General features: G+C 52.4%; 13 protein-coding genes across 13 annotated transcripts; 9 read left to right on the top strand and 4 right to left on the bottom strand.

Moving 5' to 3' along the window:
- Positions 1-1,519: 1,519 nt before the first annotated feature.
- Positions 1,520-3,652, bottom strand: M409DRAFT_23674 (uncharacterized protein; the record flags this gene model as incomplete). Its single annotated transcript, XM_033806891.1, has 9 exons — positions 1,520-1,646; positions 1,705-2,111; positions 2,203-2,432; positions 2,490-2,538; positions 2,593-2,683; positions 2,758-2,969; positions 3,018-3,124; positions 3,174-3,258; positions 3,320-3,652. 9 exons carry the CDS (start codon positions 3,650-3,652, stop codon positions 1,520-1,522), a joined length of 1,641 nt encoding a protein of 546 aa, XP_033666833.1.
- A 682-nt stretch (positions 3,653-4,334) lies between these two features.
- On the top strand, positions 4,335-5,640 carry M409DRAFT_55306 (uncharacterized protein; the record flags this gene model as incomplete). Its single annotated transcript, XM_033812969.1, has 5 exons — positions 4,335-4,544; positions 4,600-4,704; positions 4,762-4,986; positions 5,037-5,179; positions 5,235-5,640. 5 exons carry the CDS (start codon positions 4,335-4,337, stop codon positions 5,638-5,640), a joined length of 1,089 nt encoding a protein of 362 aa, XP_033666832.1.
- Positions 5,641-5,857: 217 nt separating this feature from the next.
- On the top strand, positions 5,858-7,546 carry M409DRAFT_55305 (uncharacterized protein; the record flags this gene model as incomplete). The annotated part of the gene is made up of 4 exons (XM_033812968.1): positions 5,858-6,176; positions 6,373-6,539; positions 6,597-6,712; positions 6,772-7,546. 4 exons carry the CDS (start codon positions 5,858-5,860, stop codon positions 7,544-7,546), a joined length of 1,377 nt encoding a protein of 458 aa, XP_033666831.1.
- Positions 7,547-8,150: 604 nt separating this feature from the next.
- On the top strand, positions 8,151-9,760 carry M409DRAFT_55304 (uncharacterized protein; the record flags this gene model as incomplete). Its single annotated transcript, XM_033812967.1, has 5 exons — positions 8,151-8,201; positions 8,267-8,559; positions 8,641-8,763; positions 8,810-9,190; positions 9,730-9,760. 5 exons carry the CDS (start codon positions 8,151-8,153, stop codon positions 9,758-9,760), a joined length of 879 nt encoding a protein of 292 aa, XP_033666830.1.
- A 572-nt stretch (positions 9,761-10,332) lies between these two features.
- M409DRAFT_23671 (uncharacterized protein) lies at positions 10,333-11,652 on the top strand (the record flags this gene model as incomplete). The annotated part of the gene is made up of 1 exon (XM_033806890.1): positions 10,333-11,652. One exon carries the CDS (start codon positions 10,333-10,335, stop codon positions 11,650-11,652), a length of 1,320 nt encoding a protein of 439 aa, XP_033666829.1.
- Positions 11,653-12,128: 476 nt separating this feature from the next.
- M409DRAFT_23670 (uncharacterized protein) lies at positions 12,129-12,878 on the bottom strand (the record flags this gene model as incomplete). Its single annotated transcript, XM_033806889.1, has 2 exons — positions 12,129-12,776; positions 12,831-12,878. 2 exons carry the CDS (start codon positions 12,876-12,878, stop codon positions 12,129-12,131), a joined length of 696 nt encoding a protein of 231 aa, XP_033666828.1.
- A 555-nt stretch (positions 12,879-13,433) lies between these two features.
- On the top strand, positions 13,434-14,204 carry M409DRAFT_55301 (uncharacterized protein; the record flags this gene model as incomplete). Its single annotated transcript, XM_033812966.1, has 3 exons — positions 13,434-13,497; positions 13,551-13,879; positions 13,938-14,204. The coding sequence occupies 3 exons, from the start codon at positions 13,434-13,436 to the stop codon at positions 14,202-14,204; spliced, it is 660 nt and encodes a 219-aa protein (XP_033666827.1).
- A 298-nt stretch (positions 14,205-14,502) lies between these two features.
- On the bottom strand, positions 14,503-15,429 carry M409DRAFT_66882 (uncharacterized protein; the record flags this gene model as incomplete). The annotated part of the gene is made up of 1 exon (XM_033817148.1): positions 14,503-15,429. The coding sequence occupies one exon, from the start codon at positions 15,427-15,429 to the stop codon at positions 14,503-14,505; it is 927 nt and encodes a 308-aa protein (XP_033666826.1).
- Positions 15,430-16,135: 706 nt separating this feature from the next.
- M409DRAFT_66881 (uncharacterized protein) lies at positions 16,136-17,620 on the top strand (the record flags this gene model as incomplete). The annotated part of the gene is made up of 2 exons (XM_033817147.1): positions 16,136-16,615; positions 16,670-17,620. The coding sequence occupies 2 exons, from the start codon at positions 16,136-16,138 to the stop codon at positions 17,618-17,620; spliced, it is 1,431 nt and encodes a 476-aa protein (XP_033666825.1).
- Positions 17,621-18,195: 575 nt separating this feature from the next.
- On the top strand, positions 18,196-19,150 carry M409DRAFT_66880 (uncharacterized protein; the record flags this gene model as incomplete). Its single annotated transcript, XM_033817146.1, has 2 exons — positions 18,196-18,310; positions 18,360-19,150. 2 exons carry the CDS (start codon positions 18,196-18,198, stop codon positions 19,148-19,150), a joined length of 906 nt encoding a protein of 301 aa, XP_033666824.1.
- Positions 19,151-20,026: 876 nt separating this feature from the next.
- Positions 20,027-21,067, top strand: M409DRAFT_23665 (uncharacterized protein; the record flags this gene model as incomplete). The annotated part of the gene is made up of 1 exon (XM_033806888.1): positions 20,027-21,067. One exon carries the CDS (start codon positions 20,027-20,029, stop codon positions 21,065-21,067), a length of 1,041 nt encoding a protein of 346 aa, XP_033666823.1.
- A 592-nt stretch (positions 21,068-21,659) lies between these two features.
- M409DRAFT_55297 (uncharacterized protein) lies at positions 21,660-22,919 on the top strand (the record flags this gene model as incomplete). Its single annotated transcript, XM_033812965.1, has 3 exons — positions 21,660-21,850; positions 21,907-22,456; positions 22,512-22,919. 3 exons carry the CDS (start codon positions 21,660-21,662, stop codon positions 22,917-22,919), a joined length of 1,149 nt encoding a protein of 382 aa, XP_033666822.1.
- A 235-nt stretch (positions 22,920-23,154) lies between these two features.
- M409DRAFT_23663 (uncharacterized protein) lies at positions 23,155-23,637 on the bottom strand (the record flags this gene model as incomplete). The annotated part of the gene is made up of 1 exon (XM_033806887.1): positions 23,155-23,637. The coding sequence occupies one exon, from the start codon at positions 23,635-23,637 to the stop codon at positions 23,155-23,157; it is 483 nt and encodes a 160-aa protein (XP_033666821.1).
- Between the last annotated feature and the right edge of the window lie 1,179 nt (positions 23,638-24,816).

Here is a 24,816-nt window from a genome sequence, read left to right as displayed (position 1 = left end):
ACGCTTTTAGGCTGTTGGCTAGATAAAAGTAATCACCCGTGGAATATTTGCAAGACTATACAGAGGATGGTACAGGAGCACAAAACAAACGCATCCTGAGATAATCGGGTCTTCCACACGCTTGAGTCAACGATGTTTGATATCTTCCACTTCTCTCCTATTACTAAATCTCTGCTTGTCACATGGGTGAGACTGACACATCTCCGAGCACACCTCGCATCGAGGTATTTGAGAATCTGTAGAGGCTTGAATGTGTCGCATCCAAGCCACAGTCGAGGTCAGATGCTGGCAGCCCGCCGAAGGTCCACGGGATCTTTTTGCCAGCACACGTACTTGTTCATTGACATCGCCCGCGTGAATTGGGAAGGCAGTGGCCTTGCCTTAGGTTGGGAATGATGTTGACGCAAGGATTTATACTGAGTCACGGTGTCCATAGCCTCAAACCAGTCCGGCATCCCAGCGCCCGAAAGCCAGGCCAGCATGTCCGCGTCCGTTACCAGATATCTGATTTTCCATCCGTCGCCTTGAATACTTGCGGGAGCAGTACTTCTAGTAACGTCTATATCTTGACGTGCCAGACCTGCGACGACTCCCACATCAAGCGTTGACAAAGAACATGGAGTGTCCGGCTTATACGGCACGCTCGGCTCAGCTCCAGAGGTCAGGTAGCCCATGTCATATCCGTGCCGCCGCGGACTCATACAGCGACAGTCAACTCGCCGTTCATCATTTGGCACAGCTCCTATCAGCTTGGAGAGATCTGATCTTCAGACATCCTGGCTCGATCGACCCGCCATCGTAGTCTTTTCTCGAGACTATCTTAGCCTTGAACGAGCATCTGCTCTGCCATCAACAAAACTGTTGAGCGGTCAGTACTCTCTTTGAAACCGTTTGATTAGGCGTAATCTTCTAGGGGGCAGAAGTGAATAGAGAGGGTCCATGACCGAGTACATTGATGATCTTGATAGACTTGAAAAGTGAATTGATCCGGTCTTACTTGGGTATCACCATGTTGAATCGGCAGCGTTTACGCAACGAGAGGGTACGACTGGCGTTTAACATGTTCGATGGAGTAAGAGCACAGGTACTGAAGGTGATGTCAGAAGCCAACCCGACTGTAACGAAGCTGAAGTTTGCATTTCAGCCACGCGGCCATCATTACATTGCTGCCTCAGGCATCCATTCTTAGATACTGGACCTCCACATCCGGACTAGTGCAGAGTCAAATCTAAACAACATTCCAACTGATGACAGCCACGACGTTACTTCTTGTCGCCGCGAGTGTTCAAAATCTTTTGGGCATCAAAGTCACTCAGCACCGCGCTAGCCTCGTCTATGTCATGTACATTCTCCTTCAAAACTTCACGTTCGCTAAGCTGCTTACGCACGACTTCAAACTAGAACATATCACTGGTTTTGGGCTGAGTGCTCTTTTCATGCCTTTTAATCGTCAATAGCTGTCCTGTTGCGGCCTCTACTTCTGGATAACGAGGACGCTTGTGCCTAGTCGTTGCCTTGTCTACTGCAAGTGTCTCTTCACGAGCACGACTGGTCCTTCGTACTCATGTCGACCCTTGACGAAGTAATAGACAGCAGTAATCGACAGAATCCCCACAAACATAACAGGCGACCAGTTGAATTCCTCGCTATTAAAAATGTCAGCAACCTCGTCCAAAGTATTGCAAGAGTCAAGTGCAGGCTTACGGTGTCGGATTCACGTCCACAGGCCAGAAAGCGAAAAACGAAGGCACCACCAGAAAGCATAGCGAGAACACATTGACCGCCAGGCCCCATTTGCCAAGCGACCATGGAGCTAATGGCAAAGGAGGTCCCCAGAGGCGACGCCATACCATACAGCCGATTGTTACCAAGTAAGAGAAGAGGAGGGAGACGATGCCTAGGGAGTCGATGGCGTTAAGTGCTACGTCGGACCCGATGTTGATAAGGAAGAGGAGACAGCTGATGGTGACTGTTACAAGGACGCCGTTAAGTGGGATGTTGAGGCCTGGAGTCGTGCGGGAGAGCCAGGTGGAAGCTGGGAATCCACGATCTCGTGCGAATGCCCATAGCTGACGCGATGCTGTTGCTACTTCGCTAATTGTGGCGGAGACCTGCAACGACACATTAGCATTCGACATCAGCAGTCACGCCATATCGGCCGCCAGTGTTTGGCAGAGCTTCATGAAGCAGAGAGGCACGTACGAGCATGATGACGATGATCGAAGTCATGATTGTGGTTCCTGCATTACTCTGCGTGGCATTTTTGAAGACCTGAATAAAAGGCTGGCCGGTTGGACTCGCTAAGACGTCGTCGATGTCTCCAAGGCAGAAGATGAAGGTGGTTCCCATAACAAGGCACATGATAGCGTTGGGGACGATGGTCCAAAGTAATGCTCTCGGTACAACTGTGGCGGCGTCCTTGACTTCTTCGGCTACGTGGTAGAGTCAGCAAATGGTAAGGGAAGTTGGCCTCGATATGGAAGGCTTACACATGTGGACGGTGCAGTCGTACCCGATGAGCAGACTGATTGGATTGTTCTTCCAAGTCGTCAGTAACTGACACACTATGAGTCTCGACTGAATGGAACTTACCAATCCAATGAGGCAGGCCAGACCAAGATTCGACCAGCCACCAGTCGTACTGAACTCCAGTAAGACTTGGTGGGCATTACCACGGGGAGCCCTGCTTATGATCAGCACTGACCATTTTTTCAGTGAGTACGACTGCCGAGGACAGCCGCGAAGTATTCCGCGAACATCACCCAAAGCGGAATGATAATGGCGAATAGCCCAGCAACATGCAAAATCAACATGAGACCTTCTGTCAACGGAAGCTTCGTGGCTAGGACGGTGTTGAAGACGCTGGCAAAGACCATATACGCCATAGACAGTAGTGTCCCGTGCCAGTTATGGAAGACATAGTCGGGATTGTTGAGTTGGATGAGGCCTTGTGTTACAATGCCGGCTTGCTGTGTCTTTGTCAGAGCGAATTTTGCGTCCAGAGAGTAAACACTTACGAAGCAGATGCTTGCGAGACACACTTGCCAACCCATTGCTGTCAACCACCCAACAGTGTACGACAAACCCTTCTGGTAGCGACGTGGAGCGAGCTCGGAGACCCAGTCTTCACCACTGTCAGCATCGCTCGACTTCGTTGGCAACCCTGGACTCACGATACTGTCCCCCGGCAGTCGGAAACATAGAAGCCATCTCAGCCAGCGACATGTATATAGCACTACACCCAATAATGGCAGCGATCTAAGTCGGCAACTACGTCAGCAATATTTCCAGGATCTTCTCATCCCAATGGCCGACCTACTATACCCCAAAAGATAATCGCGGTGCCGCCATTGTCTAAAGCATATATCGCGAGGACAGGAGTCTCTTCCCAAGCGACCAAAACGGTGCTGGAGAACCCAATCATAGAGGTGAAATGGAAGTGGCGGCGCAGGACTTGCTTCTTGCCCAACACCCTCATGTCGTGTTTGTCCTCTTTAGTGCCATGATACTGCGCAGGCACACTGTCGTCCACGACGAAGTCGTCATCATTGGACTCGCCACTGCTTCCCGGGGACGATTTATGTCCAGATCCGAGATCTTGGATGGAGACACCTTCAAACACTGGCTTCGGTTCGGACTCGTACTTGGACATGGAGGGCAGCGCCGTCGAGGTATGGAGAGAAGGTTCGAGGATGAGACAGAATTTGAGACTCGGACGAACCCCTCCACATCGCACATCGCCGGCAGATGGATCTTTGCCTGCTTTAGTTGCTGCGAGCTCAGTGTTGATTCCTTCGGCGTCTGGACTTGCACGTTGCATGCCGTGTCCGGCAATCTTGCGTAGGTCCGGAACGGCACGCAGAGACCAAGGCGAACAAGCTTCTCTGCCATTGGTGTGTACGACGAGCTTCGACGTTGAAGGATTGCGTCGGGGACGTGAAGCCTGCAGCCGACTGGATCAAGCCACTTCCCACGGGACCGAGCCTCGTGCCTCGACTGGCTACTGGGGCCGGCGGTTATCAAGCTTCCACGACGTGGAACTCTATCAACACCTTCACCGTCTATCACAACACTTTTACGGCAGTGTCTGCGGCGTGGGCTGCATCCTCAGTCAACGCCCACGCTGCGCCAAGTCCAACAGCGAGCACGCATGCTCCGGGAATCTCAACTGCAGCTCTTGTGGCACAGCAAACGTTTCGATGTGTAAAAGAATGCTTCCGCCCCATCTGTGATTTCGGCTCTCGAGTGTCCTGAACTCGCCGCTAAGCCTGTAGTAACATGCCGGAGTCTTGGATGGAGATGCTCCACCTGGATCTCGTTGTGTGAAGGGCATCATGACGGCTCCGAATTTCACGTTCGACACTCCGCTTGGCCAAAGTCCGCCTTTCGCCACAGTAACCCCTACTGATCATGAAGCATACATCATAATCGCAGCAGCACTTGGGACTTCGTTGACTTTGATGTTTGGATGCATTCGAGTATGGGTTCGATGGACTGGAGGGAGCAGGTACGGCTTTGATGATTGGCTCATCGCCGGCACGACAGTAAGTTCATCTTGCTACACTACATCTTCATATCCGCAAGACTGACATGATCTAGGCTCTCTCATTCGTTCAATCCACCCTGGTATTGATCGCTTGCCACCTCGGCCTGGGAAAGTCGAAGACACTTCTGAGCTCAGATGCTCTACTGTCGGTCCAGAAGGTGCGTCTAGATATGGCTCGAAAGCATTCACTGGACACAGTCTGACAAAATCTACAGCTGTACTACGCCAGCAACTTGCTGTACATCGTTTGTCTGGCTGTCAGCAAAGCATCAGTGACCTGTTTCATCCTTCGCTTGACGCCAATTGAGCCACATACTCGCTTTTTGAAAGCCCTACTCGCTGCTCTGATCATCTGGGCCGTGGCGTTCGTCCTTCTCATTGCGACATCATGTACTGCATCGCACCCTTGGCTTCTTCTTGGACAGCAGTGCAGCGGATATGTACGTGACTGGCGAGACTAGGTAAATTACCAGCTGACAACAATGAACAGCTTACATACTGGGCCGTCTTCGAGAGCCTGGGCTGTCTGTACGAAGTAGCCATGGTCGGCATGTCCGTATGGCTCGTCTACTCTCTACAGACCAGTTGGAATAACCGAGCGACGGTAGTTATAGCCTTCGGCGCCCGATTGCTGTATGTGCTCTAGCACAAAATCCTACACAACAACATTGCTGACTTTCTCGACCAGACTTATCCCGATTGTGGCCCTCCGCCTAGCAAACTACAGCAAAAATGGCCAACATAATGACCCTACTTTCCTCGAATCAGAATTCGTCGTCTGGACATCGACTGAACTAAACTACTCCATCATCTCAGCAACGTTTCCAATCCTTCGCCCCCTCGTCAACAATTTCAACACTAGTTGGGGAGGCGGAGACTGGAGTACGATTGCCTACGGCACTTATGTCAGCTCGCCTCAGGGGAGTAATGATGACTCTAATAGAGCTACGGGCGGGTATACCATTCACGAAGGGTTTTCGCAGGTGGCTACTTCCATTGACGAGAGCGATGAGGGAGATTCGCTTCGATCGAGGAGGACTGGGGTTAGTCATGAACAACTTTCCGGCGTAGGGAACGATGCAAGCAATATATGAGCAGAAAAAAATGGTTCTTGTACGTATCCCAGGGTAGACTTTGACCGATGACTAAAAGCAGCATCAGCTTCTAACTTTCTTGTCTCCTTCCGCTTTCGGAAGACGAAAGCTTGACTTGCTGCGCGGATTTGGATGAGCATTTCAAACCTAAAGAGGTTACTCTTTTCTTCTCTACAAGAATGAGTGAAATCTTGGAACCTGGGTCTGAGGGAAAAGGATGGCACCCGGAGATAACTTTGTCTTCGTCAACAAGAATGCCCGATCCTCGACATTATCGCGCTCGCAGGGTCAAGAGCGACGGCAAATTTTCTCACGGGCCCAAACAAGCTCGACCACCTGCTCGCCTAAAGACTTCGTCGTGGTTACTGCATCCAATTACGCCTCTCCGGGCACCAATCACCAAACACGACTTAGAGGACGGGACGCCGAAGAAAAACGACAGCCACGCCTCAGAGAACTAGCTCCATCGGAGCTTGACCCATTCCAGTCATTTTCGGTGCACTTGAAGAAAGACATGCAATGCATGCTTACATACTGTGAGTCCCTACTTCCCGCCCTGCATCTGCCACTGCTCAGTAGTGAGTCCACCGCAGTGTCCAGCATAAGCTAAGGTCAGTCGAGATTGCCAGAGCGTAATGCCTTCCATTTGGTGGCGCGATATGACGAGTCTGGCCAGAAAGAATGTCATGCAGTGTGCTGCCGATGACTCCGCCGTCATATATGCGCTGGTAGGCATGGCGAACGCCGTGATAGCAGCTCGGACTCGAGATCATGCCCGTACTCAGAGCGTCATTCGCTGCAGGTATCAGACTGTGCTTCATATCCGGCAGAACCTGCGTTCAGGGCCAAGTATTAGGCATAGCACAGTCTATGCGATTGCACTCCTTCTGCGTCTTGAGGTGAGTGACATACTGAATAAGTCGTCGAATGCAGCTGAACATACCTTCCTCCTGCAGTGCGGTCAAGGAGACCTTGATGCTGCCAGGGCTCATTTCAAAGGCTTGGTCACCATTCTAGATCTACTAGATTCGCAGATCCAGCTTCCGCCCACACTGCTCATGAGCATGCAAGCGTATGTGGACCAGAATCAAGAATCAACAAGCGAACTTGCTAAGATCGTGTACGAAACAGCTCCATGGATCATTGTGCAGCATTATTTGGCGAGAACCCTCATTTGATACCTAATCGGCACCTACAACAAAGCCAGAATGATGGTCTTCTCGTCGGCGGTATCCCAGTTTCAGGACTTCAAAGACTGGCTCTTGGGAGTGGGCCAAAATCTTCTCCTCTACTCAATTCGCCATACAATGATTTTGTCGGGCCTGTGCTGACCGACATATTGAGGAAGCTGCATACGATCGACATGTACCACAATCTCGTGCTACGCAAAGAAGTGCTGGTTTCAAGTGAGCAACTGCAGGCACTCTTTATTGCGAGGCTGGCACAGCAGCGTCGGCTGCAACGGTCGCTGTCACCACAATCCGAGACTGATCTCACCACCCGAGCGCAAGAGGTTGTTCGTCTCTGCCTTGTACTGGTCCATGGCCCACCTGTCAACATTGCTCTGCCACGGACTCCCTTCCACAGCTCTTTAGCTCAACAGCTCGATTCGGCGCTTGTCGAGTCTCTCGTTCCGGGTGTATGGCAGCCATGTCCAGAACTCTTACTATGGGCTCTGATCATGGCAGCTTGCATTTCGCATGAAGAGGAGCAATGGAGATGGGTCCTCCATTACACCGCGTCGGCATGCAAGGCGCTACAGATTGACAGCCTGGAACTTCTCCGAGCGCATCTTATCAAGTTTGGCTTCGTTCCAGACTACGCGGCTCTCTTGAACACAATCTGGAACGAGATCAACGTTATTGAGCAAGAACAGGGGGTTGACCCGCTCTTGTCTATCGTTTGAAGTTAGCGGGCACCTGAAAAGCGAACGATTTCCCCGTCCGGCTCCCCTGTCGTCATTGCTGGCTAAAGTCCTGGCTTTCTGGACAACACCTTTGTGGGATCTTGACATAAGCTTGAAGTCAGCATGACTCCGAACTCGACTAATGCAAATTGGTACATACCCCTCTCTCCAGTAGTGCGAAGGCTAACATCGCGCCCAGCCTCATAATCTGGAGGATTCGGGCTAATAGACAACCGTCAGGACTGACTACCCAAAGTAGAAATCCAAGCCTCTGGGTATGTGATAGAAGACCTTGTCGTCGACTGTGTGCTGGCCCAGCGATCACACGGGGTAATGAGGCAGACTGGGTGACATGCTGAGAACTATGAGACAGCAGTGATCTCGATTTCAGGTGGAGACTGACACCGCATGTACGTTGCCTCAGCCTAGGAACGTTCCTAGTGGTTTGAAGACGCTGTCCACTTGGCAAGCAGTATTAGAGTCACGATCGCCGACGACTTTGTTGCCACCTTATCGATCTCGCAGCAAGATGACGACAACTCAACGGAGCTTCGCCTTTTCGTCAGCCCTTCCTCTATCGATCGCACCGATCTACAACGATGCAATGGCCACCACCGGTGAAAACATCGACGAACATGGTTTCATGTCTATACAGGTAAGATGATGCAGAAAAGGGTCCTTATGCATGATGTTCGCCCGACTGACCAACGTGGCATGTAGCAGACCCTGGAATCACCTGTCGATCGAAGTGCTGACGTCTCGCACAACCACTGCTTGGACGGTGCTTCGGGTACTATCGCCGTGAACGATCAGTCATGCGAGCAGGACGCCCTGACCTTCGACTTACATCCACCTTTCGCTAGACCAATACTTCCCAGGCGCGACCATAGAAAGGATGTTGCTTCCGACTGGGAATCTATTCCTCCTCACGACCTTTACAGAGACTCCGACAGCATCATGGCGGGCATGCGGACTTGTGCCAAATTAAAGCGACAGGCGCAGAACAGGGCTGCGTAAGTTTTCTCTCAACGCATCTCCAAAAGACTCAGGTCGTTGCATGTGTACTTTCAGTGCGAAGACTAACTATGATGCAGACAACGGGCCTACCGCGAACGCAAATTGAAGCAAGTCGCCGAACTAGAAACGCAGGTAAAAGCCCTCGAGAACAACCTTGAATGCCTTCGCGCAGAGAACAAGCGCTTGAAGCAGCAACTTCAGTATGCTACATTCCAGAGCAAGACTGAAGCTCTTCAACTTCCCTAGCAAAACAAGAGATCACGAGGACCGCATCAATCACAGCCCAGACAATGGAATCGCTTCCCGCTACGAAACCAGAAGACCATCTGGACACACCATCCGTCGAACGTCTGAATCAACGTGCGAGGGTCCGATCTCATGTACGAAGCGGACTACAGCTGAAGCCCCCATGGCAGATGTCAATTCCCATGACACCTCCGCATCAGCTATGTGGGCTTTGATCCAGTCATATCTGCGCCGCCAGCAGGATGACTTCATCGAAGCAGTCTGGAAGAGGCTCAAAGACATGGAATGTCATCAGTGCCATGAAGTTCTTGCTCTCCAACACGAAGACATGATCGAAGTCTTCAAAGACAGCGGGAGTTGTGTGGGAGTTGGGGTTGTTCAGTGAGTCGAACTACGCCCAAGGAGGCTGGTTTGAGAGACAGAAAGGGCAGTGGCAACGCGGAGGGAGGTAGAGCTGATGCTCCAATGGAAATAATGATCTCATTGAGAGTCACTGAGAAGCAGCGCCGATTGGTTCAAAGGGTTTGCTGGTATGGCCGAGGATTGGATATGTCGAGAAACGGGGTCCTCGCAACGACGGCTGTGATTCATTTGGTCTTGCGTAGCGGCAAAGTACAACGTATGCTATAGTATCAGCTCCGTTGCGACTCAAAGGCAGCCAGTATGGCCAAGCGAAATCACTTCCGGCTCCATTGCAGGGAACTGCATTGGTTCCATGGTCCAAGCTCGCTTTCGGCATTCCTTTGCGCACTAACTATGATCCAAGCTCGATTTGCACGCTCTAGCTGCAACGATGCGAGCACTAACTCTTAACCGCCTCCGTGGAGTCTTGTCGAAAATTTGCTTGTGCGAATGCGATGTGGCGAGAGAACAACAAGAAAAGTGATGTTGCAATAGCGTTTAAGCTAAACTTCGTATAGGCCCGGCGACTACTCGAAAGGACTAGTCTAAGCCTTGGTATTCGTCAAGGACGCCCAGGCGTGAAAGAGGCTGCAGATAATTAAGATGGTGGAGATGGAGGTTGTCTCACAGACCGCGAACGTCGTACCTCATGGTGCTAAGTCGCCAACATCAACATTCACTCGCCAAATCCACTAGTCCTCATTTGGAAGGACAGACTACTTCATGTGGACTAGCGCCTAGTTCTTGGCAAGTGGATACCACTAATCCCCCGCAGCAACCAAGAATCACTCCAAGCCATCCTCGAAGTAGAAGCGACTGACTACTCAATCGATCTTGGAGTGATCTCAATGGAGCTTTTCAAGGCCCCTTGAGTTTCTGGGCCAAGCTGGAACGGCTTACTGCTTTGCTGCCTCATCACGACCGACAAATTCGCTCGGTTGCTACAGGCCCAGGCCAACTTGGTGATATGGTGCTGCTGCAGGTGATAGCCAATAAAGCTGACACGCAAGCTGGCGTCAGCGAGACTCACCAAGACCGAGACAATATCTTGTTCCTCACGGAGCTCTGCAATCTTTTCCCCTCTGCCTTCTTCCACTTCGTGCACCCAGAATTCCCAAACAATGGCGACATCGACAAAAATACTCCTCCCCGAGGGCAATAAGCCTGACTCCTCAGAGACCGCATCGAGACTGCTACAGGACAACCACGAGCTGCACCACATGTTCTTCAACGGCGAAGGCTTCCACAACCATATCAACCACGGCCTCCTCACGCTCTGGGCTCTTGAAGCCTCTCCTACCAATATCGAGAAGTTCTACGACCTGAACAAAGTCTTTCAGCGGCCTCAGGAACCCGCTGATCAGAAGTTGAGTCTCGACTTGGCTGATGTTGAGACGTTCATGGAATATATGGGAGATGACAAGTACTACAAAGCGTATCTTGATTTCTTCTCGCAGGAGATTACCAGCACAAGCTGGCAGGAAGTACTGCAGAAGTACCTCTTCGCGAGGGACAAGCGGGCGGATACGATGCTCGTTCGTCTGTTCGACAGCTTCCTTCATCCTCTGATTCATGTTGGGTTCGGCGTTGAGTTTGAGCAGCCGGCGATTATTGCTGAAGCGCTAGCTCAGACGGCTTGTCATCAAGAATGGATTCAAGAGCTGCTTTTGCCAGCCGAAGCACTGTCCAGAGCTGGATGTGCATCAAAGAATGTAGCTGAGCTCTTGGATGCGGTCGGAGCGGATGATCTAATCCTTCAAGCACCCCATTGGAACGATCACGACAAGATCCACGAAGGGATCCTTGATCGTGCCGGCGATAGGATGGTTCACTACCTGGCGCAGGTACAGGTCAAGCCCGAAGACCTTCTAGCAAGGACGGCCGAAATGATCAACGCAGCCGCCTACCTCACAGCCGGCGCCCAGCGGTCTGGCAAAGACGTCAAATTCGACTTCTACCTCCTCCACTGCCTGACCTCGGCGATGTTCTTCACCAACTTCCTAGAACAATCCTGGCTCAGCGATACCAACAAAGCCCGCCTGCTGGAATGGAAAATCCGCATGGATCTGGTGATGTATGCTTCGAGAAAGTCGCCAGCTCTTCACATCACCTCCATTCGAAATCACGAAGCAAAGCATGCTTCTGACTGGGAAGACATCAAACGTCGGGTCTGTCTCATTCCCGATGACGGACATGCGTCTAAGGTTATTCGAGCGATCGCTCATAGTCACAAGGTCTGCAAGCCGTATCAGTCTGGGGAAGCTTATCGGCTGAAGGATGGTGATTGGCATCAGCTTGCGCTCATGGCGATCGATTCGATTGAGATTGAAGGAGAAGAGGACCATATTCAGTTTGACGGTCCCGGGAAGGCTTGGGTTCGGTCTGCTGGGTTTGATGAAGCTTGGGTGGATATACCGGACCAAGTCAAAGTAGAGAGTTAGGCGTAGGTCGCAACTGTACGAGGCATGGCAATGGTAGAATGTTTCACTGTTGTGTGTCCAGAAGCCGTTTACTATCGAAAGCGTTTGTAATGCCTAGCGAGTCATGATTGGAGCCAGCAAAGAACCCCAAATGTAGCTCATATGTGCCTCAATGGGAGATACACGCTTCACTCAAACAATTCAGATAAGGAAGAGATCTCGACGTCTACTTCTTTCGTTGTCGAAGCTTTGGAGACCAAAGTCCTGCCGAATGCGGGATAGTGACGGTCTTTTGATCCGTAGTATGCGAGCGTGGGTGAGGGCTGGCGCATCCTATCTTCGTCGCTTCCGGCTTCCAATGACTGGAAATGATGTGGATCGGTCTCTCAATTCATCATCGCTAAAGCGGATTGACTCTACCTGTCTCGGAAACACCAAACGCCGTGCCTTCATGCCATCGTGTCCATCCACGGAAGATTTCCAAATCCAGTAACCTTTCAACTCTTCAATGCCTCTAGCCTCCCTCTCATCTGAGCCAGCATCTCCTCCGAATCCAGCTCGTCCTCCTCCTCGGCTGGTTGCGCTTCGACAGGACCCACAGGCTCGGTCGGTAATTGAGTACCAGGAGTCTGCACCCTATGTTTGAGGACCTCGCCCAGTACCTTGTCCACCTCGGACTCAGCTTCCTCGTCTTCGTTCTCCATCAACTCATTGTTGGGCATTGAGTCCTCCATCATTTCTTCGATAATGCCCGACTTCACCAGCTCTTGGCTCAACTCCCGCATCGTCCCCGTAAGTTCCGGTAATCGCACCAAAGTATTCACATCCTTCATTATACTCGTGCCATTCTTGATGCTCCCCTCAATCTTCCGCATCGCAAACGCCTCGTCCACCTGGAAGCCGACACTCTGCAACGTCGCTCGACTCGTCGCGAGCCTCTGACTTTGTTTCCTCGCGCGGATCAGTTCTCTGGCGAACAGTCGTGTTTCTTGGGCGGCTTGTTTGGATTGTGAGGGGTTCTTCTGGGCGCGCTTCGAGGCTTGGATTATTAGGTTGCGGGTTTTGGCTTCGACGGCTTTGAGGTTTTGGATGTCGCGGTCGATTTTGCGGGTGTTTTGACGGACAAGGGACTTGCATTTTCGTTTCTATGCGCAATGTCAGAGGGCCATGAGGTATACATCTCATCTGGGTTGGCGTACTTGCTCCTCTGGCGTGGGGCCGTAGAAGAACTTCCTCACGCCGTCCATGATTGTGGTTGTGTAGGTGGTTTCTCAGAGTCGCGATATCATACCTTGCCGGATCCCGTGTGTCGTAAGGGTCTCAATCGCATTGCACAGGTGTGGATTGTAATAGTTCAGGCGCATGTGACAGCGCAGGCAACGAGTGACGTTCAAGGCGGCGGGAGCAGCCGAGTGACGTTGCGCGGGAAGCTTTCCACACTGCTGAATCGTGGGGCTGGGGCCAGCCAGCAACAAGACCACCCGGCGACGACGACCACCACCCGACCCTCCTCACCACCAAGCTATCGCAGCCGAAACAGCGCTGACAGCACCCGTAAGTCATTCACTCACCATCCCCGTTCACGCCAATCACGTGCTGCACGATTCTGCTTCGGGCAAATACGACGACCATCACTTCCAGCCGCAGCTTTTCTGGAGCATTCGGACTGATTCCACTAGCGATCCTCTGCTCAAGCCTTGTCATCCTCTGGCTGCACCACTTCTCTGTGTACCTGCAGCTTCAACAAGACACCCTAGAACCACTCTCTTATCCGCGACTAGATCGACGAATACACAGCAACCATGGAGGTCCCCAAGAACACCACCGACGTGAAGGAGTTTCACAGCAAGCAAATCACTCCCGAAGGTGCGTTTCAGCTCCACCACATCTTCCAAGACCTCACTGATTGTTTGATACAGTCACCTGGGCACAGCGCTCAAGTGCAAGCGACGCCGAGAAGAACCACATCTTCCTTGCCATCAACGTCCCCGATGTCGACCCCAAGAAGATCAAGCTGGACGTCCAGCCGCAGAAATTGACCTTCACCGGCTACAGCGACACCAAGAAGGCCGAGTACCACGTCGAGCTCGACTTCTTCGCCGAAATCGACCCCTCAGCTTCGAAGATCAACCACTCGCCTCGCGCCGTGGAGATGGTCCTGCAGAAGAAGGAGCTTGGTGAAGAGTACTGGCCGCGACTGCTCAAGGAGAACAAGAAGGTGCACTTCTTGAAGACGGACTTTGACAAGGTGAGATACACACATTCGAGTCTGTGATTGAGGGCATTGACTGACATTGCATCGACAGTGGGTTGATGAGGACGAGCAAGACGCCATCCCAGACGACGACGACTACATGAGCCGCATGGGTGGTATGGGCGGCATGGGAGGCGATGGTGGCTTCGGCGGCATCGACTTCAGCAAGCTCGGCGGCGCAGCAGGCATGGGTGGTGGCGAGGAAGAAGAGGAAGAGGATGACGAGGAAGATGACGAGGAGATGCCAGGTCTGGAAGGTGAAGAGGCTCAGGCTGGTGCATCGAAGGAGGGCGGCAAGAAGATCGAGGAAGTGGAGTAGAGCCTTCCGCTTCGATGATTCCTACACGCCAGAGGAGTGAGGAGTTGGTGGAGCGACTGAGGTTGTAGACGGTGTGGCTCCATACTGCTGCTTTTACCGTTTCATCAGAGGCAGAAGACCAGCGTGGGCTTTGTTTGGCATAGCAAGCGAGTCCGGAGCTCTTTGATGCCATTCCCTCGAAGTAGACATACATCTTCGAGGAAATGCTACGGTAACGTGTAATGGTTCAGAAAAAGAAGACTACGAATGAAAAATTGAACAGTCAAGACTTCTCTCTTCAACTGAGGTCATATTCCATTCACTTCTTTCCAGCATTCTGATCGAAATTCATGCTATATCCTCCACTCTTCTCATCCTTGACAAACTGGAAGTTCTCCGTACTCAACCCAAAGGGCTTGAGAATCGAATTCCCCAGCCCTTTCAACTTGCCCATCATCTCAGCCATCTCCTTCTCTTTCGCCTCATTCAGTCTCGGCGTCAACTTCCTCGCTTCCTCTGTGACGTTCCTCCGATCTGTGGGCGATAGACACGGCAACATCGCGGGCGACAGCAGTATCCGATAATCCTCATCCGCGCCTTGTAATGAGGACCATCCTCCTAAAGAAGTCTTCGCCTTCGCCCTTCGCATGAGTAGTTTCACCTGCAGATTCCGAATCTCAGCCAGTGTATGCCCCGACAACTGAAGCCTCTTCATCCTCTCCTCCAACTCCTCATCCACCTCCTCCACCCCACCAACATCCCCATCCTTCCCTTGCTCATCCTTCTTCCCCTTCTCCCTCACCTCCGGCAAAGGCTCCAACCGCTCCAAACAATCCACCCCCTTCTCCGCACTCTCCACCGCCTCCTTCCACTCCTCCAACTTAATATGACACGCCGCGATATTGCTCCTCAGCACCGCGAGCTCGTAATCCAGGTAATTCGGACAGGACGCCAACGCGCGGTCGTAGATTTGGATTGCGCTGGAAAAGGAGCCTTTGCCGAATTGTTGGTTTCCTTCGCCTTTGATGGAGTTTGATGAGGCGAGTAGGGTCGCTTCTTCTTCCGGCGGGAAGCGTTCGAAGGTGGGTTTGGGCGCGGTGGGGGTGTGTTTGGGTTGAGGGTTGGGGGTTGTGGGTGTTGGGTTTGTGGAGGGTTGGGGGTCGTCTTGGAGGGAGTGGAAGGATTCGTCTGAGTCGGAGTCGATGTCGGGGATGTTGCTGTTTAGTCGGCTTGGATTGGAAGGCATCGTTGTGGTAATGATGTCGCTTGTTGGAATGTTGTCTTACGAAAGTTGATATTTGGAGAGTGACGCATGTGAAGGCGGAACTGGGTCCGCTGGACCTTGCTGGCACCAGACGACACTCCATCTCTTTCCCCCCTGCTTTCCTGTTCCTTACCTTTCCTCGACTTCACCATGAACACCAACGCAGTGGCTCACACCTGTTTCGAGACATCGAGATTACGCTGGATAGTCTCTCTATCGAAGCCCTCTCATTCGCTTTACCGGACCCACGTTTTCGGAACAAAGTCAGTGTAACACCACTTCGTGTTTCCACCATGGCGTATCGGAAAGCCTGGCGATGGTGGATGGGTGACACTGCGCCAGACAGCGGGCGCCTGCAGCAGTTTGGCTTCATTTCGATCCTGGATTTTCATCATGCTGCATTGATTCCGACTCATTGACACTAGCTATGATATGGGCGGACCAGTTCTGCTGTCAAGTGTAACGACGAGGCCATGCGAAGTCGGAAGTCTCGTCTGACCGCCTCGAATGTCGGTGAGGAGCTGGAAGAAAGATGGATACCATTTGAAGGAGGACGAATTCTCCGTCATGATGGCCTCGAAGCATTCAGCCTCGAAGGCTTCAACGCATTCTTCAACTCGTGGATTTCCTCTCTACGCCAGATTCTGGAGTATCAGCATTGTGACCTCCTCTGTACAGCACATTCGCAATGAAAGACCCAACGCAACCGAGTAAAGAGCCTTCGAAGCCACCCGCAGGTCTGAAATGGAGGAGCCACCCAACCTTCATCTTGACTACGGTCGCGATGGGTCTTTTCGGCGACCTGTTCCTATACAACCTGATAATCCCAGTCCTACCGTTCATGCTCGAAGATGGTCTGGACATCCCACCGTCACAGCGTCAGAGTTGTACATCATTGATGTTGGCCGTGTACGCAGGGTCTAACGTCGTCTGCTGCCCTTTGACAGGGTACCTGGCAGAGAAACTGCCCACTCGACGGGCGTCCTTCTTGCTTGCACAGTGCTGTCTGTTTGTTGCTACGATAATGCTCTTCCTTGGGAGATCTATCGCAGTCTTGATGGTAGCGAGGGCACTTCAAGGCATGAGTACCGCATTCGTCTGGACGAATGGACTCTCTATGTGCATCGAGACCGTCGGAGTCCTCTCTATGGGCAAAACAATGGGAGTAGTATGTATGTCCAGCAATGACGTAAAGAGCCTCTTCTTTCTGACCTGATACCAGATATTTTCTGTCATTGCTGTTGCATCGCCGTCCGCTCCAGTAATAGGAGGCATGCTCTACCGAGGCGCGGGTCTTGAAGCTGTGATGGCTGTTGCTGTTGCTGTTATCGGGATCGATTTTGTCCTCAGGTTGCTGGTCATCGAGACGAAAGTCGCGGCAAAGGACTTTGACAAGACTGGCAGCTTTCGCCGCTGGACTGAAGCTGGAGTCGATCCGGAGCAGCAGCCTCTTCTCGACAGAAGGAAACCGGATAACGCACAGACTAATTCGTCCGACAAAAATCCACAGAGTGCATGGGTGCGTGCACTGGTATTGTGTCTCACAGACAAGATTATGCTTACAGCACTACTTGGATCCCTGATGCAAGCAACCTTGATGGGCACCTTCGACTCTACTATCGCTGTGGTGGCACATGAGCTGTTCGACTTCGATGCCTTCCAGGCCGGCATTATGTTTCTTCCCATGGGTATCACTAACATCATCAGCGGCCCAATCGTCGGATGGCTCATTGATCGGCATGGAACAAGACTTGCGGCTGTCCTTTCGTTTGGTCTCTTGGTCCCGGTGCTTTTGCTCCTTCGATTTGTACACACGGGTGGCCTGTCGCAGATACTCTTCTATGCCGGCTTACTTACCTTAGCTGGCTTTGGACTTGCAGGATCTGGCACGCCGTCTATTGTCGAAGTCGGTGCAGTCGTCGATCGATACCAAAAAGCCAATCCCGAGCTCTTCGGGGAGAGGGGACCGTACGCCATGGTCTATGGCATGAATGGGATGGTCTTCAACGCCGGTCTGGGGATCGGTCCCGAGCTGGCAGCTGGACTCAAAGAGTGGATTGGCTTTGGGAACATGAACTTGGTGCTGGCTATAGCATCAGGCTCGACAGCTTGTCTGTGCTACTGCCACCTCGGCGGCAAGCCTGAGGCATGGACAGAGACAGCACGGAATTAAACTGATAAACTCTAAAACAATTTGATTCTTGGTCAGATGTGGAGGCTTTGATGTCCAGGGCTATCGGCGTCAAGCTTCTCAGTCGCATATATCAGATCCAGCTCGAATGGGACTCCTGTTGAAGCAAGTGTTGCAAAAAGTCAAGCTCATCTCTCAGACTCAGAATTTCGGCGGCTCAAAGGATCCCTCGTTGCAGGACTAGATATGCATACGAATACGCTACTTTGCCTCAACATGGTCGAGTCTTACTATGGCACGACGATAAATGCTCGTATATCTTGACCTGACTCAAGACTCGGCTATGTTCGACAGCCGCGAATGCGAACTTCAACAGCCTGAACGAACATAAAGCGGGCTTGGCGAGGTTTCTGTTGACACCGCTTTCTCGCATTTTTGACTGATGACATACAGTGATACGGTGTCTCGAAAAGACTGATTTATGTTAGCTGATGTCTATGGTATTTGAGAGCTCTTCATCTGGCATCAGACCGCGATGGAGCTATCTGTACAGTTCATACCTCAACGGCTGCGTTCCTCACGACGATTAGAACACGACATTCAATATGGCTGACCTCATGCTCACAGTTCCCCGACCCGTCAAGACGTATCATCGGAGTACTTACGACCGCATTGCGCTCGAGAATACTGGCTTTGTGGGAATTGGAAAGACTGTCCTTGTCACCGGTGGAGGTTCTGAAATCTTCCCGTCGAACGGATTATGATCTGCTAACTCTCCCAGCTACGGGCATCGGCTTCGCTACAGCCAAAGCATTTGCAAAAGCAGGCGTCAAGCGTGTAGTTCTTGTCGCTCGTTCGAAGGACACCCTACAGAGAGCCAAAGACGAGCTCAAGTCTTCCTTTCCGAATACCGAAACACTCACGTACGCCGACTCGGTAACAGACCACTCCAGCATGGCCCAAATCTTCGACGAGCTCAAGGACATCGACATCCTCCTCCTGAGTGCCTTCCAGACTCACGAGCAGAGCCTCCCGCAAGACGTGGACACATCACGTTTGCAGGAAACCTTTGCAACGAACGTCATGGCCTCTTTTGAGCTTGTGAAGCTATTTCTCAATTTACCAGCACCAACCTCAGGAGGTCAAAAGACTGTCCTCAACGTGACCTCGGCCGCCGCTCAGACATACATCCCAGGCGCAGTCGGCTACTGCGCCAGCAAAGCCGCCACGATCCAGATCATGCAGCACTTCGCCATAGCACAAGCCTCCAAACCACCGCACGAGAGAGTACGCTTCTACTCCTACCACCCCGGGGTTGTCATCACCGAATCCTACCGAGCATACGCGCAGGCGTCCGGGATAGACGACATCGAGAAGTTCAACGCGGAGAATGGGGTCGTGCATGAAGAGATCGAGTTACCAGCGGATTTTGCGGTGTGGTTGGCTGGGCCACAGAGTGATTTTCTCAGTGGGAGGTATGTGTGGGCGGAGTGGGATGTTGATGAGTTGGTTGCGTTGAAGGAGAGGGTTGAGAGGGAGTCGGGATTTTTGACGATTGGGTTGGTGTTGTGAGGGGAGCGTGGAGATGGGATGTTTGATTTACTTTTTGGATATTCGGTATACCGTTCTCATCCGAATGGGAGAAGGACACTCAAAGCATCCGAGTGTGGGAGAATGCATTGACCGTCTTACGTTGATGTCATCGCCTTTTCCACTCCACACTGCCCTGTTGGTCTCCCAAATTTCCAACGCTGGATTTGAGGGGGCGTCTTCTCATCCCGATTCTAGCTTTCCGCACATTTTACAGCATGTAGCTGGCAGAACTGCTAGGCATAACGTGAATAGCCATCTCACTTTGTCGTCGGTGTCCAGGTTTTGGCGCGTGCGTTTTCAGAATGTCGACACCGACGCGAATGGCTCAACATAATTCACCTAAATTGGTTTAGAGTTTTCACTTCGTGCTTTCCTTTCCTGGATTGTCAAGAGCAATTCGAAACGTACAGTGGTTTTATAACTTCCCTCGCCCTTGATCGATATTGGGGCGACGCTATTACCCTGTCACATTGAGCTTCTCAGCCCTCAGCGTCCTTTCATCTATCAATGCCCCTTCCACTGAGATGGATCTTACCCGAAACAGATCGGCACCGAAGACACCCAAATTGCTTCGGATACGCTCCTCACGCTGGTTCATCACACTAGTGGTCTCTTTCGCCGGCGCTACGGACGTGCTTTTATACGGCCTCGTGGTTCCAGTGACACCAACAGCACTGCACCAAAGAGTCGGCATTTCAGAAGACGGCGTTCAAAAAATGGACCTCAATCCTCCTCGCCCTGTTCGGAGCAGGTCTACTAGCTGCATCTCCCATAACCGGATATGTCTCCGACCGATGTAACACATGACGATGTCCTTATCTATCTGCACTAGTGGGACTTTGCGCGGCGACTGCTATGCTATGGGTTGGGAATACCTTGGGACTCTGGATCGCTGGGCGACTCTTCCAAGGCGCGGCATCTGCTATGGCTTGGGTCGTGGGCAATGCTCTAGTATCGGATACTGTGGGACCAGAAGGTATCACTCAGGCCATTGGATGGACTACAATGGCATGTAGCATTGGATTATTCGCTGGACCTCTCCTGGGCGGTGTGCTATACCAGTACGGTGGATATGATACAGTCTATGGCTTCGCCATTGGTCTTATTGGCCTAGATATCATCCTTTGTCTAAGTCTTATCGAGAAGAAGCGTGCCCAGATTTGGCTTGATCCTGAACAAGTACAAGACTCGAAGGGGTCTGAGTCACCGCACGCATCGGGCAAACAGCAAGTGCAGTCGCCTCGACGAATAAATCTCGGTCGATTTAGCATCCTCTTGAGCTCATCCAGAGTCCTTATCGCCATCTGGGGGAGCTTCGTCATCTCTACGATCAATGCCTCCTTCGACAGTGTCCTCCCATTATATGTACTGGATACATTTGGCTGGAAACAAAGCGGTCAGGGCCTGATCTTCCTCCCTCTTTTACTACCTCATTTCATTAGCCCGATGGCAGGCTCAATCATGGACAAACATTCCCAAAGCCGTCGCTGTGTCATCGCCGGCGCCTTCTTACTATCGGTACCTACGATCGTGCTCCTACGCCTCATTACCTACAGCTCGCTGAGGCAAAAAATCTTGCTCTGCGGTCTTCTTCCCGCTATCGGCATCTGCGTCTCTATAACCTTGCCACCGCTGTACGCTGAGGCCGTCAACGTCGCTGAAGAGAAAGAGCGACTTGCTCTAGGCAGTTTCGGCAAGGGTGGGGCTGTAGCGCTCGCTTTTGGCCTTACAAATATTGGGTTCGCTTGTGGTGCTATTGCTGGCCCTTTATTTGCAGGCTTTATCTGCCAACACGCCGGCTGGGGGACTATGACCTGGGCATTAGGACTTCTGGTAGGGTCGACAGTGGCACCTGTCTTATTCTTTACTGGAGGACGGATTTGGAAAGAGAAATGACATCGCATAAGCAATTCTAAGCAGATTGTGTGCTTTCATGATTTCCGTGACATGGACACATTATTAGAGGCCGTCTCAAGATCAAGAGACGACGTCGGACAGATGTAGTGTTGTCTTGATTTCGTGCTCGCCGTGGCCGGAAGCTCCGCAGCTCACTTCGCGGACGGTGCCCAGGTACTGCTCTCCTCGATGCAGGGCTCGTTGAGGCACGCAGAGGCTCATCGCAAGCTGCTGGGGGAAATTGCGTAGGAACCTGCTCTTTTCACAATCCAATTGTTGATGGACGAAGAACGGACGTGGTCAAGCAGGGCGCTTCCGTACCGCATTGCGCCTCTAATCCAAGGAGACCATCTCAGTTCTCTTTCGCGTTATCCATGTTGTGAAGCATTTACTATGAAAGGAAAGGGGTTGGGGATGGGAGGGAGAGGAAGAGATGTGGGAACGAGATGTCAAGATTCCTGACCCTACATTGGACAATGCGCTAATCTCACAATCTTTCGGCGGGTCTGAGCTTGTCTCAAAGTTTCAACTTTTGAACTCACTTCAGTTCTGATCCATACCACCTGCGACGACGACATCCTTACTTGACAACATGGCGGACACGCCCGACTCGGGCGCATCGACGCCGAATGCATCGCGCTTCACATCCCAAGCGGCGACCGTGGAAGACCGCCTGAAAGCCGACACCGTTGGACTGGTTACATTGGACGACTTCCGCAAGAGGCGCGCAGAAGCTCTCGAGGGCAGTGCGCCGGCGAGCGGTGCGACGACGCCAGATGGACGGTAAGGTTAAATCCTCATTCTTGTAGAAGGCGTGGGTACTGACGGCCCAAGTACAGTGACCCGGCTGCCAAACCCGCATTCAAGAAGAGGAAGAAAGTCGTGAAGAAAGGCGGTCTGTCATTTGGGGATGACGAAGAGGACGAAGACATCACAACAGGAAATGGATCGCGTGCGAGTTCCATGGCCGTACAGGACGGTTCCGCCCCACCGACCGACAGCGAAGCGCCCTCTGATTCCTCCAGCAGTGTTTTCAAGAAGAAGAGTTTGCGGCCCAACGCGAGCGTCGGTCTGCAGCCCAAGGCGATGACGAAATCTGCGATGCTGAAAGAGGCGCAATTGAAAGAGCAGTTGCGGAGAGAGTATACTCAAATCCAGGAAGCAGTCAAAGCGACCGAGTTTGTGATACCGTTCGTCTTCTACCACGGGAAGAGTGTACCGGGTGGGAAAGTCAGGCTGAAGAAGGGCGACCATATCTGGCTCTTTCTTGAGCGTGCGCGCAAAGTTGGTGCAGATACACCCGGGTCGGGTCAGAATAATCGTAGGGATTGGGCGCGGATATCGGTGGATGATTTGATGGTTGTGAAGGGAGACTTGATCATTCCGCCGGTAAGTCGATATATGGCTTTTTTATCTGTATACTCCTGCTGACCCTGCCATCAAGCATTACGACTTCCACCACTTCATCATCAACAAAACCATTTCATATACTGGCCCTCTATTCCCATACTCCGCCGAACCCACTTCTGCAACACCACAAGACCTTCTGCCAGGCGCATCAGCATCTGCGTCAGCTACGCCCGAGCCGACTGCCCCAAGCAATATATCGGGTCTTCAAACCGCCGCCCAGCGCCGACAACAAGCCGCGACTCAATCAACCGGTCCTCCCGATTCCGAACTCGAAGGTTTCAACGATGATCCCAATTTGACCAAGGTGGTGGATCGGAGGTGGTATGAGCGGAATAAGCACATTTATCCGGCGTCGAGTTGGGAGGACTTTGATCCGGAGAGGGATTATTCGACGGGTGTTCGCAAGGACAAGGATGGCAATGCCATGTTCTTCTCGAAGTGAGGTCGTAAGGACGACGAAGGAGCCAGCTGGAACCAGAAGTCTTCCAGCTTTTGAGCGGTTGGCCGTGCGGTCGTCGAGGTTTTCCGGCAGGCGAGCAGCCCAGATGTTGCAGAAAAGCCTCGAGCGACCTGGATTTCGAACCCGAATCATATGCAGCCCCGCTCGGAAAACGTCGCTCCCATGGAAGCATCCAAATCCCTCGTCCCAACTTATTCTCAAGAATCCATTCCACCCCTCAAGGCACCACCTCCCCACTCTCCTTCCCACCACCCCTCGCCATCCACCACACCCCAACAAGCACATACAAAATCAAACAAATCGGATTCAGCGCAAACAACACAATCGGCGTCGGCCGCATCAACGCCATGACCACATTCTGCGCACACTTCCCCTGCCAAATCTCAATCTTCTTGCTGACCGTGCTCAACTGCCGCGCATAATCGTCTAACGTCGGGTTATTCTCCGTGTTATACCACCCGGAGCCGGGCGTGCTGGTCCGCGAGGATGAGCTGCCTGGGCGGCGCGGCGTGGAGGTTCCGGAGGAGAGGGAGGGGGACGTGATGGTGGAGATTGTGGAGGAGGAGGACATGGTGCGGGCGTGGGCGAAGAAGGGGCGGCGGGACGGTGGGAGGGTGGTTATGCTCGCGCGTTGTTTTTCTGGGAGCAGGCGGATGTCGGCGGCGGTGCGGCCGTTGAGGACGAGGGAGATGGTGTTCATGTTTGTATGTGTCCTTCACGAGTGCTCTGCCGGTGGGGCCAACTACTGGGGTCGTGGCCTGGCTCGGCCGGGCTTCTGCTTCTATTGTCTTCCTTCTGCTGTTTCTTCTGCGACACGGAGCCAATAGTCGCTCGTTTCGGTCGGCGGTAGTGGGACTGCCTGCTCGCTCGCTCGTCTTTTCGCTCACTTGCAGGGTGGGAGGAGAGGGAGATACGCAAGTGTTGCAGGCTCGTTAGTGCGGGATTTTAGCAAATGGAAATTGACGCTGCGAAAACAAAGAGAGTAGGTTGGAGAAACAGAGAAAGCGATACGGATACTACATGTACCCCTCACCTCAGGCATACCACAGGACTCACATCATCCACCGGGTCAACGATGGCAGTAGTAGAATGAGGAGTGGGTAAGACGAGGTGAGGTCCCGCGACAACGACGCTCGACATTCTTTCGCACCCCACGACGGCCGCAGAATGTGGTTGTGCGCGGAATGGCGCTTCCCATTGGCTGTAGGGATACCGAATCGGGGAAAGCCTGCGCGGGCTCGGCTGGCGAATCGAAGGGCTGTGCTCACGCATGAGTGTGGATGTATTGGGTTGGGAGACGTCTTTTGCTGACCATGGGCTGGTCAGAAGACTGGTGATGAGGGTTGTGCAGGCGAGTTGCGTGACTGTGAAGAAGAGGAGTTTTGGTGAGGATGACAGTCCGAGAGATGCCGAGTTGGTGAGGCGGCTGGCGTGGCTGTTGAAAGAGGCCGACCGGCTATGGAGAAGTTGGGGGCGACGATCCCATGTATTCTGAGTTTCCAAGTAGAACCACATGCTGAGTTGAGTGGTTGCAGATGCAGCTATTGGGCGCACGGATAGTTGTCTGTTTCCATGTATAAGAAAGCGGCCTCGTCGAACACTTCCTTCTCCATCGTTGCTCGAATCCCGCTACATACATGGGCCGTTGAGGACCTCTTGAATATGCGTCTAGCCGTTAAAACGAGCCAACAAGGAGTGTATGAGAGTGCTCTGGGATTTAGCTGCCTCCAACTTCATCTCATGGTGGACAGCACATTGATCGTGCACTTACAGATCTTAACGTACCGTCAGACGGTACATGTTCGGGCAATGGGTGGTAATGCGGCCTCATGATCCGCTTGCACTGTTGTACAAAATGGTCGTCTGACCAAATATGCTG

The sequence above is a fragment of the Zasmidium cellare genome, assembly GCF_010093935.1.
Source record: "Zasmidium cellare ATCC 36951 unplaced genomic scaffold M409scaffold_20, whole genome shotgun sequence".
NCBI classification, from domain to species: domain Eukaryota; kingdom Fungi; phylum Ascomycota; class Dothideomycetes; order Mycosphaerellales; family Mycosphaerellaceae; genus Zasmidium; species Zasmidium cellare.
This window is presented reverse-complemented; position numbering and strand designations above follow the sequence as displayed.